This window comes from Cottoperca gobio, chromosome 10 (genome assembly GCF_900634415.1).
Source record: "Cottoperca gobio chromosome 10, fCotGob3.1, whole genome shotgun sequence".
In the NCBI taxonomy this organism is placed as follows: Eukaryota; Metazoa; Chordata; class Actinopteri; order Perciformes; family Bovichtidae; genus Cottoperca; species Cottoperca gobio.
In genome coordinates, this window is record NC_041364.1 from 10,031,913 (window position 1) to 10,045,304 (window position 13,392).

Genomic DNA, 13,392 nt, shown 5'->3' on the forward strand with positions numbered 1-13,392 from the left:
TTTGAGATTGAGCTAATTTAAAAAATGTTTAAAAATGTCATGTAGTATTCTTATTTATAACAATGGCTCATATTCCATTATTCGATCATATGTTTCTAGTAACTACTAACTATAGCTCTTAAGTAAAAGTAGTGAGGTTAAACATTTATAAAGTCATTATTTAATATCTCAAATATAAAAGTGGAGAAAGTTCAATTGCCACAGAACTGTCCTTAAGTGCAGTACTTGAGTGAATGTAACAATAAGCCATAAGAACATATTGGTGTTGATTAGCAGCAAAAATGTCAGTCAAAGATGGCGTTCAGTTTTTATACTCAAATATTTAATTTTTTGTATTAATTTTGAATACTCCTCGTCTTTGTATTATACAGGTCATTCATACAGTTTATGATATAGTAAATAGTAATTACACACAAGAGGTGTAACAAGCATCAACCTGTCACCCTCACAGACATGCATCATGCGCGCACACAAACACACTCACTCGTTCACACTCACACACACACCCACACACACACACCCACACTCAAACAGGGACACATATCCCTTACACTTAATAAACAAAAAAAGATAAAAATGTAAAACCTTTTTTTTAAAACCACAATACCCCCAATTTTTCATCCTCCATTGTCACCAGATTCACATCATCTCAACTCTTATTTTGAAAACGAGTATGACAATACTTAATGTTTTAACAGAATAAAAAACAAATAAAGAAACATAAAAAATGCAGGAAGGCAACTAAAGAAGAGGGCGATGCAATTCTGAAGACGGAGTAGGTTAATTCAGAACCAGTCTTTAACTCTTCATGGAAGCAGAAGCACAAATGAGCTGCAATGCAGAAGGAAGAACCACTGGCTAACAGCTGGACTGTGAGTTACAGACGACTGAAATTTTGTGAAGCTTTAAATTAATCCAATGTGCTACAGAGTTTAGAGACTTTGTGCAATCTGTATCTTTATTCAGTCAGGAAACTTGTTCTTTGTCAGGTATGTATCCATATGAGCCAGTATGCGTTATACTTGTACAGTAGCAGGGAGGGTGCAGGTTTGAGGAAGGCAACACAAACTAGTTAGAAAGGGCACTCTGCAAGCTTTATGGCACGAATAACAGCACTGAGAGAAGCAATGGGGCCAAAGCTGAACCGATGACAATGTGTTGTGAAATCAGGGTGAAAGCCATCTGCAGACATCTGGAGGGTGTTAGCAAAGGACACTTCAATAAAATATTCTCCCAGTCTCCACTATGAGCATCACTGGACAACAAGTAGACTGAAGCTCGGGTTACATCATGTGTCAGTTCATCACACGTTGCACCCTAAAAAAGTTAGTAAGCAGCAAGTGTTGGGTGAATCGGAATACAAAGATAAGGGATTTCTGGCAGAACTTCACCTTCTTCTTCCTCCTACTTCTCCATGGACCTTGGAAGAAGGTTACATTGTGCCAGAAATCCCTACTTTAATTTAGAATATAAACAGTTTCAAGCAGTACAATTCAGAGTACATGATGTGCCAACAATCTGTGTCTTACTTATGAACAAGGATGCCTTGTTCCTTACCTGCCCTCGGGTTGGATTGAAAATGAAGCCAGATGAGTGACGGTGATATGTTTGCACAGACAGTAAGGAGAATCTGCAAACTCGTGTATTACTGAGGAGTACGAGGAGCGTTCTTGTCAAATGCAAAACGAAAGGATTATATCTGGTTAAGTCCACGTATGATGGAGCCACATGAAACACTGGGTGTCAGTAACTGCAGTAGTCGTTAGTCGTTGCTTTGTTTTTGCATTGGAGCGCACACTGACCCTCATTAGTCCATACACACATGCAAATACACATTCAAACCATGGAGTCACTCCCTTAGCTAAGACATCCGCAAATCAGAATCTCTCTCACGCACAGACAATAAAAAAAAGTCGTCATCATTCTTGGCCGTCCTCTGTGCGCCACTTCAGGAAATCCTCCTTCCGGGCGTCTGGTTTGATCTGGTTCCTCATGCCACCGAGCAGATTGGAGGTGGCTTCAGAGGCCACAATTAAGGGTCGGACCACGGTGGGCGGGATCTGCCGAAGGACACCGCCCACAGCGCCGGGCAAACCCTTCTGTTCGTGGCCGCGGGATGCTACATCGCACAAGGTCTGAGCCGTGTCAATCACACCCTGGAGAAGAGCGAGAGAGTGCAGGAAGAGATTAAGCACAAATATTTAGTATTTTAGTACATTTACTTACATGCACACAAGAAATCTGGTTATTCAGAAAATACTCTTAAATCGATTAATTCGGTTCATAAAATCTCATAAAATCGTTCCAAGAGCCCAAAATGAACGGTTCAATTTGCTTTTTATTTATTTATTTTTTGTATTGTATTTTAAAATTCAAAGATTTCCAGAATAAACATCCAGGCCCAGAATAGAAACCTGGTTGTATGAGGCAAGAAATCTCTTTCATCAAGGAAAATCAAGCTGCGTAAAACTTCTAATCCCGAGAGACTCAACAGCACAGTTACTACTAGGATGTGAGAAAGTGAGTAAGATGAAAGAGGAGCGTTTGCAAATTCTTATTTTTGTTTTCTCTGTTCTCTAGAAGGATCCATAATCAATGTTGTGAGGGTTAAGTTTGGAGACGCACCTCTCTGACAGTGTCGTAGGCCTTGGCCACGCCTTCTCGGAGGTCTGCAGGCTGAGCAGGTCTGCGGGGCCGGCTCGAGGGGACCCGGCCTTCTGTGATGGCAAAGCGGTTCAAGGGGGGAGTTGGAGACAAGATGTCGTACACCGTCTCTGCTGTGGCCTGTAAGAGAAGCAGACGCACATCAGGCACCTTGTCTGCTATCAATGCTTATCCTGAAATCTTTCAACGAGTTATCTCACACTTTTAAAAAATGTTAATGGTCCCAGGGTTATTATCACACAGTAAACTAAAGGTGAAACTAAAAGGAAAACATTGTCAGGAACTGAAACTAAATAAAAGAACACATCCTTTAAGTAACTGGGGTCGGAATGAAAGTTTTCTTTCTGAGCTTGGTAGTGAAAGAGTAATAACAATAATAATAATATAATAAGCAGCTTGATTTGTATAGCACCTTTCATACAAGAATTGCAGCTCAAAGTGCCCAAATTCTAAATCATTATAACTTTGCATGGTCTAAATCTAGCTTCTGTGTAACTTTAATTCCCGGTTGTGACCTGCACTGACTGAGTACCTGTATGGCCTGCACCAGCCTGTTGCTGAGCTCCAGAGCAGCTGATGCTGTGGAGGTGCCGAAGGACGCCGCCCCCCTCTGGAGACCTCGAATAATGCGTCCATCCTTCCTGTACTGCTCTATGGGCAACCAGAACAGATCCCTCACTCCATGGACTGGAGAAACGCAAAGAGATGGAAAGAGGGGAAAAGGGAATGAACCAAAAACAGGATAAAAAGCTGACACTGTTTTATAACAGCGTGTTTGGACACGTGTGTTCAGCATCAACTCACACAGCTGGACAATCGAGTGCATGGGGCCAACACCTCCCAGAAGGCCCGGCAGCTGATTCTTCCTGATGTCCGTCAGCCACTCTGTGACGGCGTACTGGATCACTTTGTCCACACCGAGGAGACTACGAAGTGTTGCAGAAAAGAAAAACTAAGAAAACGTACAACTGAAAACTCAACTGGTTTGCCTTTCAAACATGGAGCTCGAGTCTCAACCGATGAGATGTGTTGGTATGGACGTGTGTATTTTAAATATACATATATTTTTTAATAACACAATATTTGAAGTTAAATTATTAACACTATTATTACAGCCGTTTACATTCATATGATAAATAACACAACGTATAACTGCTGCGTTGACACAAAACAAAGAAAGAAAATCTTATTCATCGGGTAGAGCTTGGTCTTTGAATCTTTTTCCAAAACATTTTTGGGCGTACAGCAAGCTGAGGTCTAAAAATAAATCTACATTTTTGACTATAATTTAATTTCTCTGGATATGAGCCCAACAGAAAAAGCTCGGGGTTCAGTAAGATTCATTCTGAAATGATCTCGATTATCAATCTTCCCTCTTCAGTCTTTCTGCATTGCCTTATACATTGAAACAATGTTCCTCTAGATTCCGAACATTTTGAGCATGTGTGGTATGTTTTCGTTATATTGATGGAGGTGTGTATTTCTACCCGTGTCTGCAGCAGAGCCTCTTCAGCTTCAACTCAGAACAGTTTAACTGGGCCAGCCCGATCAGAATCCCTGCAAACGTTCCCTGTGAAACAAAGAGCAGGACAGAAAATACAGTCAGCCAGCGTGGACATTTATTTACTTATAAAATACACAAATCCTACAGATTTCTTTAATGCTGTTTGTGTGAGCTCTGACCTGTTCAATGACGACATGTTTGCCTTGATAGTCCAGCCAGATAGGCACTTCAGAGGTGAATCGAAACTCCCTGAAGATCAGGGGAGGAAGATAAAGACCATATTATCGATTAACATTAATTATCATAGAGAAGTTTTGAGTATTTTTACAACCCTGTACATTCGCACAAACAAGCTTTATTGTTTGTAACACTTAACCTTTATTCCCTTAAGTTTATAAAAGCAGAATCAGACTTTCTCCGAGCCTTCAGGTGAGTTAGCGTTTACTTACCGGAAGTAGATTGGCTGGTCGGAGGAAGAAGTGGAGCCGGCAGAGGAGGAGCTCTGCTCGCTGTAGGTAGTTTCCACAGACGCTGTGAGGTCAGGTCCCAGACCAGCGGCTGACTCCACCTCCTCAGAGCCCTTCTGGGAGGGGTCTGCCTTCACTGAAAAATATATGGAGGGAAACATAGTTTAAACATTTAAATATTTCTATAGCAAGGTTAAATAAATGCTGCTACAGTGATGCTATGCAGTCCTTATACTGTATATACACATTACGCCACAACAAGCAGCAAATGAGAGAAATCCTAATATTTATGTCTTTGACAAAAGCCCTGAACGTTAAGTATGAAAGACAAGTGATGAAATATGCAGCAAAGAAAACATCACCAGACGTCTCTCACCTTCAGTTGCAGGGTCCACAGTCAGGTAAGGGTTAACAAAGGAAGCTAGATTGCTGAAAAAGTCCTTCAAGAAAAACAATGCATCCTGGACAGGAGAGAGAAAAAGGCTGGTTAGTTGTGGAAAAGTTACAACTGCAAATCAACAATACTTATCGGATACAGTTCTAGTTCTGGTGTGAATGAGGTCATTTCTGATTAATATGTTAAATCACGGAAGAGCTTTGAATAAAACTCATTCATTCAATTTCTTCCTTTTCTACACAGTGAATATTAGGACGACATTTCAGGCTCTATTCAGCCACTTGTGGGTGTCATGTACTCTGACGGAGTCTGGATATGGATTCATCTTTTAGTATTAGGTCTCGGCAGCCGGAGTTACCTGGTCGATGTTAAGTCGAAGAGGCAGCAGGCTGACTCGAAGACAGCACTCTGGTCCACCGAGGCCAGACTCTGGACACACCTGCAGGGCCTTCACTGTCAGCTGCATAAAGAAAACACACAATCAATGTCATATACAAACGGCAGCATATTAGGGCCATTGTCGGTAAAAACAAAAACACGCCGTCTCACAAACAAGACGTAACTCATTGTTTTTGTCTTTTACAAATCCTCCCAATACAAAATAACCCTTTGTCGAAGCTATTTGTACTCACTTTAGCATGACTGTACAGTATTACAAGACAAATGGGGATTTCCAAAATCAGGATGGTACATAAATCAAAGACTCCCTCGGTCCGTCCTTCCCCCTCCCTCCCTGTTGTCTCACCATGTTGGAGTGGGCTCGGCGAGGCATGCTCTCGCTGGTGTAGAGGTAAAGGAATTTGTTGAGTTGTGAGGAGGCCAGTCGGTCTCGAATCTCCAGCTCCTGGACGATGAACACCTGCCTGGAGAGTGGCTGCTCACCACCGGGACCAACCCCGGCGCAAGCCAGCATTGACCCCTCCCCATCCTGCCCTGCTACTGTCATTGAATAGGTCTCATGCTGGAAGGACACCTGGAGGACAAAACAGGAGGAATGTGTTGAAAAAGATACATATGTTGCATGTTTAGATGTGTTCACTGGTGAAGCTGCTCTACTGGGAAAGTTATAGCCATTTAAGAAAGGAAAGCAGTACAGTTTAGTTTCAAGTTGAATATCAATGAATAGTTTGACATTTCGCTGCTCCCTTGCCAAGAGTTAGATGAGAAGATCAATACCACATAAATATCTGTATGATTTATATGTGGAGCCAGCAGCTGAGATGAAAAGGCACAATAATTCATGGTTTCTAATCGGGAGGGAGAGAGATACTTAATGTTAGCTGTTAGTAAACTATCTCCTCCTGGGAGGTTAGTTTCACCTTCCTTAACTGAAACCCATGAACAGAGGAGGAACGCTGCAGCAATAAATTGCGATAAAATAGTTTAATCGATTGGCAGCTCAACAACCACGTCTCAGTTTCATCTCAGTTCAGTTTACACACATACTGTATGAATCTACCTTGGTGAGCTGGATCTCCATCAGCACTGTGTGCTGACGCCCGCTGCCTCCAGCCCAGCGCCAGGAGTTCTGGGGACGGGAGGGAGCGGCAGAGCGAGAGGGGGACCCACGAACACCTGCGGGGACAGAACGACCTCTGCAGAGAGGATAGAGATGGTGAGAGACACAAAGGTGAAAATGATCATGACCAAGGGTGTAATATTGTATGAGAAACTAAGTGTGTGTGTGTTTTACCGGTTTGTGTTCTGGGCATGTATGGACATGGGCTTGCCACCAAAGTCCTTGCCCCCGTAGAGATGCCAGACCACAGAGATCTCCCGCAGCACCACTCTGCTCTGGGGCACCGGGAAGCGGCTGGGCGCTCTGAGCAGGTCTGAGCTGCCTCGAGGTCTGGAGAAGTGACTCTCCTTCACTCTGATAGGACCCTCAGAGAACACCGTCACCACGGGCTCCCCGTCCCTGGGCTGTAACAAGTCCCACGTGTGGACATTTTAATAGAGATGCCATTTGAAATTTGGTTGGTCAATTCTGATTTGTGATTATTATTATTTTAAGTCTGCAAACTGCAGATTCTGATTTCCTTTCTTTATCAGAAACTACAAGTGACAGCATACACATAAACAGTTAGTAACGTCTCCTTCATGGATCATTTTAATTCAATTGTATGTTCATAATAAAACATTGACTATTAAATAACTTCAATTTTCTCCCAAATTGAACCCAGTTACAAGAACGTCTCTTACTCTCACCCAAACAAATCTCAAAAGTAAAATCACTCCCGGTTACTGGATGATTGAATTGCAGTATATCATCATGTGGCAAAAGAAATCAGATATACGACACTGATCAGCTGGTCATGTGTGAGTAAACCTACAGATGGTTTCTTTCCCTTAAATGGGGAAGAAAAACTTTATAAGAAATACAAAACAGGACCATCAGAGCAGGCAAAGAGACTCACAGGAATGCCCATGCCGGGAGCCTCCAAGATGCAAAAATCGTCGTTGTCAGTCGACCCCTCGGAGCCGTCCTCCGACATCATGTCTGCCTGTGCTTCTGTTGCTGTGGCAACCAGTCCGTCGAGCTCAGAGTCCTCATCCTTCAGGACGGAGGGGCTACGCTTCGGAGCTTCACCAGGGAACAAGTAGACTGAGACGGGCGAGCCTCTCGGCATGGAGGGTGAACCTGGACAAACGACCGTCAGTCAGGTTAATAAATCAGAAACAAGCAAAGATTTGTGGGCTCGCCAAGATGGTACTGTAAACACTCCACCCACCTGTGCACGCGTGTATGGTGCAGGGTTGTTATCGTAACTAAAACTGAAAGTAAACTGAAACTCTCATGACATTGAACCACAGAAACAGATCAGACTTGATATTCCAGGAGGCACTATGCTTCACAATTAATCCCTGTTTTTCACATGCAGTACAATTAAAAAACAAGAACACGAGTTAAATATTGTAGATCAAATACCATTTCACTAAACTATTCAGCTCAAGTCTGATGTTCACCAACTGAGGTCGTGGTAGTGATAAAGGACTCGGGTCGATTCCCAAATCAAAACATTATGGCCGTTATACACAGCTCTCCAGCCATGTTTTCTTTTATGTATACTGTATGTAGCTAAATGCTAAAACTAAATTGAATAAAAACTAAAACTAGAAAAGTGAAACTAAACTAACTAACAAAACACTACTCTGCAAACCAACTTACACTAAACTTAATAATTGAAAACTATTATAACCTTGGTACGGTGCACACAGATGTGAATTACACCACCGTTACACTACATCAGATTGTATTGTGCTGGGGCTGTTGTCTTTTCCTTCCTAAAAGTTACGACGATACACTCCTCTGCATCGGTCACCACAGTTTTATAGCTCTTATGGAAACCAGTATACATTAGCCCACAGCCCTCTTCTTATACGCAAGGAAACGTAGGTACTTTACTGAAACGTATCCTGTCAGGTTGTTGAGATGTGTAAAAAAGAGACAAACTCTTCAGTACCTGGATCTAAACTCTCTTCTCGGTGGCTCTTCTCGGTGTCGATTAAGGCATCAGCCAGGTCGTACTGGTTGATCTCGGCGGTTTCAGCTGGAGGGCAGGGCAGCACAGACGCAGGACTTTCTGACAGCTAACAATACAAAATATTGCAGAAGAGCATTAGCATTCTGTTATTCATTTTGTAATTGTACTACTGCTACAACACCTATTGTCTGTCTGTTGATCTCTTCTTGATTGCTCTTGAGTTTGTAATTTTTTTTCTAAGGGTAAAGTTCTTCCCCCCTGCGGTTTAAAAAGAAACATTCTATAATAAACAGACTGTGAAGACAAATTTGTCAACATAAATAACATTTACTCAATTTATTATTTAAATCCTTGAGTGAATAGCTGGACTTACTGGTAATTTCTGGCCGGCGATTTCGGTGGGTGAGGTGTGTCGCGGCGGTGGGTGCAGGTCACCCTGCGACACGAGGTACTGCAGCAGATTGACCAGGGCAGCGCAGGAATCAGCACAAGTATGAAGGTGAACCACATTGTTGGAGCAACGGAGCTCAAAGAGAGGCTGAGACTGGCGAACAAAGAGAGGATACAGAGGTAGCACATTTAAATTAATAACAGGGGAATCAATAAAGGTGGTGACAGAGAGATTTGCAATGCGAGAAGTGGGAGGATGGGAAAAGAGGAAAACTAGATAATAATAAAAAAAAACACACCTGAACACTACAAACATATAATGGTTCGAGCAAATGCCTCAAAGGAAAGCCTGACAATGCAAAAGGACATACAAAACATTGTTGCAGTTACACAACAGACTTTAAAGTGACCTTTCTCACATTTGTACACCTTGTTACTGATTGGGGCAGCTGCATCATTGTTGTCGGACGACGTGTGATCTGAAGCTATTATTATAGTGAAACTGGTAAAACAAATATTTATAGACACGGGGCCTTAAACTAAATTATGGTAGGGGTAGGGGTTGTCTTTTCTTTCTGGATGCTTTATGGCTGCTGTGTGAATGTGAAGGGAACACAGTTATGTAAACAGATGGCCAGCACTCACCAGCTTGCCCGTGTTGCTGCCTTTCCATGTGGTGATGGCGAGCTCCAGCAGGTCAATGTCCAGAACACACACATAGTCTGTGTGACACAGGAACACATGGTGCTTTTTATTAGAGTGACACAGATTCTTGTTAACGTCACTAATACTAGCTACTGTATTGGCCCCGATATAAGATGTCCCTGATTGTAAGATGACCTCCTTTTCAAACACTTTTTTGGACATGTCTAAATTTTCGTTTGATTATTTTAAAGATAATCCATATTAGCTAGGAGGTACAGCTGTTCTGTTTAAAGGGATTGTTCAGATTGTTTGAAGTGAGGTTGTATGAGGTACTTATCTATAGTCAGTGTATTACTTACAGTAGATGGCGGTCAGCACGCCTCCAGTTTGGAGAAAGACAGGAGTTACCACACGGAACTAAGCAATATTCTGCTGCTGCGAGCATCAGTTTAAGTTTACTCTATACTTAGAACATGTTTACCGCTTTACCTTGCCGTCATACATCGTCCCATCAGAGCCACCAGACTTCATTAAAAAAAACAATCATTTTACCTTGCAGAACTTGGGAGTTGCTGGTCTATCGCTGACTGGATCAGTTAGTTTGTTTGTGTCATTGGGTGAATTTGGTTGGTCCAGCAAGACCAGCAACTCCCGTGTTCAGCGAGGTCAATTTACTGTTTTTTGTTAATGAAGTCTGGTGTCTTTAAAGAGCAGCGATAACAGCTTCAGTTCCCTGTCAAAAGGGCTGTCTGACAACAAAATAAAGTTCTGAATATATAGTATACACTTAAACAGATATAGATTTTTTTTAGGTGGGAAAAGTAAAAATATTTTCTGCCACGATCCACTTCAGTACATGGCTTTACCTCCGTGCCGTTTCTCCTGTCTGTTTCTCCAATCTGGGGGCGTGCCAACTGTCATCTACTGTAAGTAATACGCCAACTATGGATAAGTACCATATACAACCCCACCTAAAATTATCTGGACTATCCCTTTAAGTATGAGCTGCAGCTGTTCTGTTGACTTTCAGCTTAACAACAGCTGATATCAATCACACTAGTCCTGTACGGAAAGTCTCCATAGTCCAGGGGTACAGTATGTGTAAACGCAGCTAACAAACATCCTGACACTTTTGACTTCTTTTCACTCATCGGGAATGTATTTGAACGTGTAACATGAACCGACTGAAGCTCCTCTAAGTTACACGGGACTTTGTACCTTTAATGCTGAGTAACTTTAATAGACGCAACACAAACAAGAGTAGTGGAAGACGTAATAAGATATTTTCCTTATCGTTGTACAATAAATGTAACAAACGTACTTACAGGTTTTTAAAAATCTTCATCTGTAAAGTAAAAACTAGAGTATTTCTCTCCCTGCAGTGTAGTAAAAGTAGAAAGTAGCAATACAATTAAAAAAACTCAAGTGAAGCACAAGTATCTCAAATTTGTACAGTACTTGAGTAAATGTACTTAGTTACTTTCCAACACTGATAAACAGACTGCTAGCCTGTCACACATCCAAATGCAACGCACCTGAGCAAAAGCCTCACTCTCTGTGGAGTATTTTCTACAACTATTCTGTAACATGTAAACACACGTGTATCATGTGTTACCTCTCCTCAAGTCCACGGTGTCAGTCTCACATTTGTCAGAGAGGTAGAGAGCAGAGTCATCCAAGATGAATCTGAACAAAACAAAACAAAAACTTAGACAAAGCTCTTAAAGAGCTGTGTCACCAGCTTATATGACATTACATTTCTGAATATTTACAGAGCTGATTACCCACCCAATATAATGTTGTGATTTTGGGAGGAAATTCTTTTCAGCATTTGTTTTATTTAATGGACAAGTTTTCATGTGCAGTTAGAGATGGACTGTACCTGAGGTGGAAGGTGGCTGTGTCGACAATGATATTACTGGACAGAGAGAAGGACTCTGCTGTGAACAACACACGCAGTGGCAGATACAGAGGTCTGAAATTAGGGTGGAAAAAGAAGAAAACAGTACAATGTAAATTATCAATTACAAGTCAAGTCAATTTTATTTGTGAAGCACACTTCATACACAAGTGAACTCGTCTTGTTTTACAGTAAAGTATGTACCTGTAGTCGACGGCACAGGTAGCGAGGTGTGTGTGGAGGACAGTGATGACAACAGGTGCTGTGTATCCCATAATGGGATCATCAATGACATCCAGGAAGTCAACCAGCTGTAACAACCAAACACAGACTCAGCTGGCAGGCTGACAGTGACAGACGAACATTTTAAATTCATCCACCTAATTTGATTTCAGCGTGGTTTGTATTTTTTCTGCACAACCTAAATGGTTTAAGTGGAAAATAAAGCAGAACAAATTGCGATTGCTGCAATAATAATATTGGCTTTTGTTTATGCAATTTGTTGAATTGAATCATACTGTACTGGCTACAATTATTTCTGGGAGCAACCTTTTTTCCCCCAGGCAGGGCTGATGATGTAGCTCTGGTGGGACCAGTGAGGGAACGCAGGCGGATGTTAATGCTACCAGCGCAGACGAGATAATGTTCTTATGTCCGAGCTCTCTGGAGTTTTCTTTAATGTACTTTCTGGATGGATACAGTAAGTCTGTATATGCAGTGACCATATTACAGCAGTCTGAGCAGATCTGTACTCGCTACCAGTAAGATTCAGAATTCAAGATGTTACTTATTGTTTTTAAAGCACGGAAAGGTTTAGCCCCGACCTACAGTATATTGCTGATCTTTTAACCTTTTATGAGCCGGATCACAGCCTCAGATCCTCAGGCAAGGCCCTTCTGGTTGTTTCATACGCCGGCTCAAAACTAAAGGTGACGGCACTTTCTTTATTAGGGCGCCTGTACTTTGGAACAATCTGCCTGAGGAAATTAGGCAAGCACTGCTGTTTAGGTGTTTTGCATCTCTGATCCTGAGGGGATCTTTGTTTTTCCTGCACTTCCCCTGTATTACCCTTTACTCCTATTTAAAAAATAAATAATCATTTTACTTCTATGAAAAGTTTTGATATTTATTGTTTCCCTAATAAAGCGCTATAGAAATTAAATTTATTATTATAATATATTACATTTTATATATATTTTTATTGTTGCTGCTATTGCGTTTTATTGCATGTACAGCACTCTGTACACATTGTTTTTAGAAGTGCTATACAAATATACTTATAATTCTTATGTATATTTTTATTATTATGATTACAGCTGCAGGTAACGCACAGTTTATGGAGTTAATGCTTAAATGTATAACAGCAACAGATTGAGAAAGAGTGAGATTTTTTTTAGTTTAACAAAGGAACAGCTGCACCCGGTGCTCAGAATAAACAGTGGATAGTAAACGGCACAGTAAACTCGTCCATTGCTACTCGACAAATAAGCATCTCACTCTCTTGTAATCCACATTCATATCAGTCTAGAGAGGCGAACAAACCAAAACTGACACCAAATCATCAAGTGAGCTGAAAATAGTTCTGCAGTTTCTCTTTCAAAATGTTCATTAGGCTAGTAAAGCATGAAATAAGAAAAAACCCATGAAACGCCTAGAAATTAAATAATAAATATAACAATAAATGCATGATACATTGTCAGTACTGAACTTTTAAACAACACACTGAGGAATACAAAGATACTGAGAAAACGATGATCTGTGAGAAAGTGTTCCTTTTTGCTTTCTTATACGGCGGCTCACCTGCTCATGCCAGCTGTGATTAGTCTGTGTCACGTTATGTCGCATGGTGGCACCTTGAAGTCGAAGGGCAACTAGAAACTCCTACAAGCGGAGATGAAAAAAATGGTTTAATTTCAAACTCGCACCAGCTGCAGAATCAG

At 41.4% G+C, this 13,392-nt stretch overlaps 1 protein-coding gene across 1 annotated transcript in view; it reads right to left on the reverse strand.

Annotated features, from left to right (window-relative positions):
- Nucleotides 1-300: 300 nt before the first annotated feature.
- Nucleotides 301-13,392, reverse strand: part of atg2a (autophagy related 2A) — a 28,392-nt gene continuing 15,300 nt past the window's right edge. Inside the window, 20 exon segments of the mRNA XM_029441283.1 lie at nucleotides 301-2,156; nucleotides 2,626-2,784; nucleotides 3,197-3,351; nucleotides 3,469-3,590; nucleotides 4,152-4,234; nucleotides 4,348-4,417; nucleotides 4,618-4,771; nucleotides 5,012-5,096; nucleotides 5,391-5,492; nucleotides 5,778-6,005; nucleotides 6,492-6,627; nucleotides 6,726-6,955; nucleotides 7,450-7,673; nucleotides 8,497-8,623; nucleotides 8,891-9,061; nucleotides 9,553-9,629; nucleotides 11,168-11,238; nucleotides 11,435-11,527; nucleotides 11,657-11,763; nucleotides 13,253-13,333. Of these exon segments, the coding sequence (XP_029297143.1) occupies nucleotides 1,920-2,156; nucleotides 2,626-2,784; nucleotides 3,197-3,351; nucleotides 3,469-3,590; nucleotides 4,152-4,234; nucleotides 4,348-4,417; nucleotides 4,618-4,771; nucleotides 5,012-5,096; nucleotides 5,391-5,492; nucleotides 5,778-6,005; nucleotides 6,492-6,627; nucleotides 6,726-6,955; nucleotides 7,450-7,673; nucleotides 8,497-8,623; nucleotides 8,891-9,061; nucleotides 9,553-9,629; nucleotides 11,168-11,238; nucleotides 11,435-11,527; nucleotides 11,657-11,763; nucleotides 13,253-13,333 (2,712 nt within the window). The 3' untranslated portion in view covers nucleotides 301-1,919.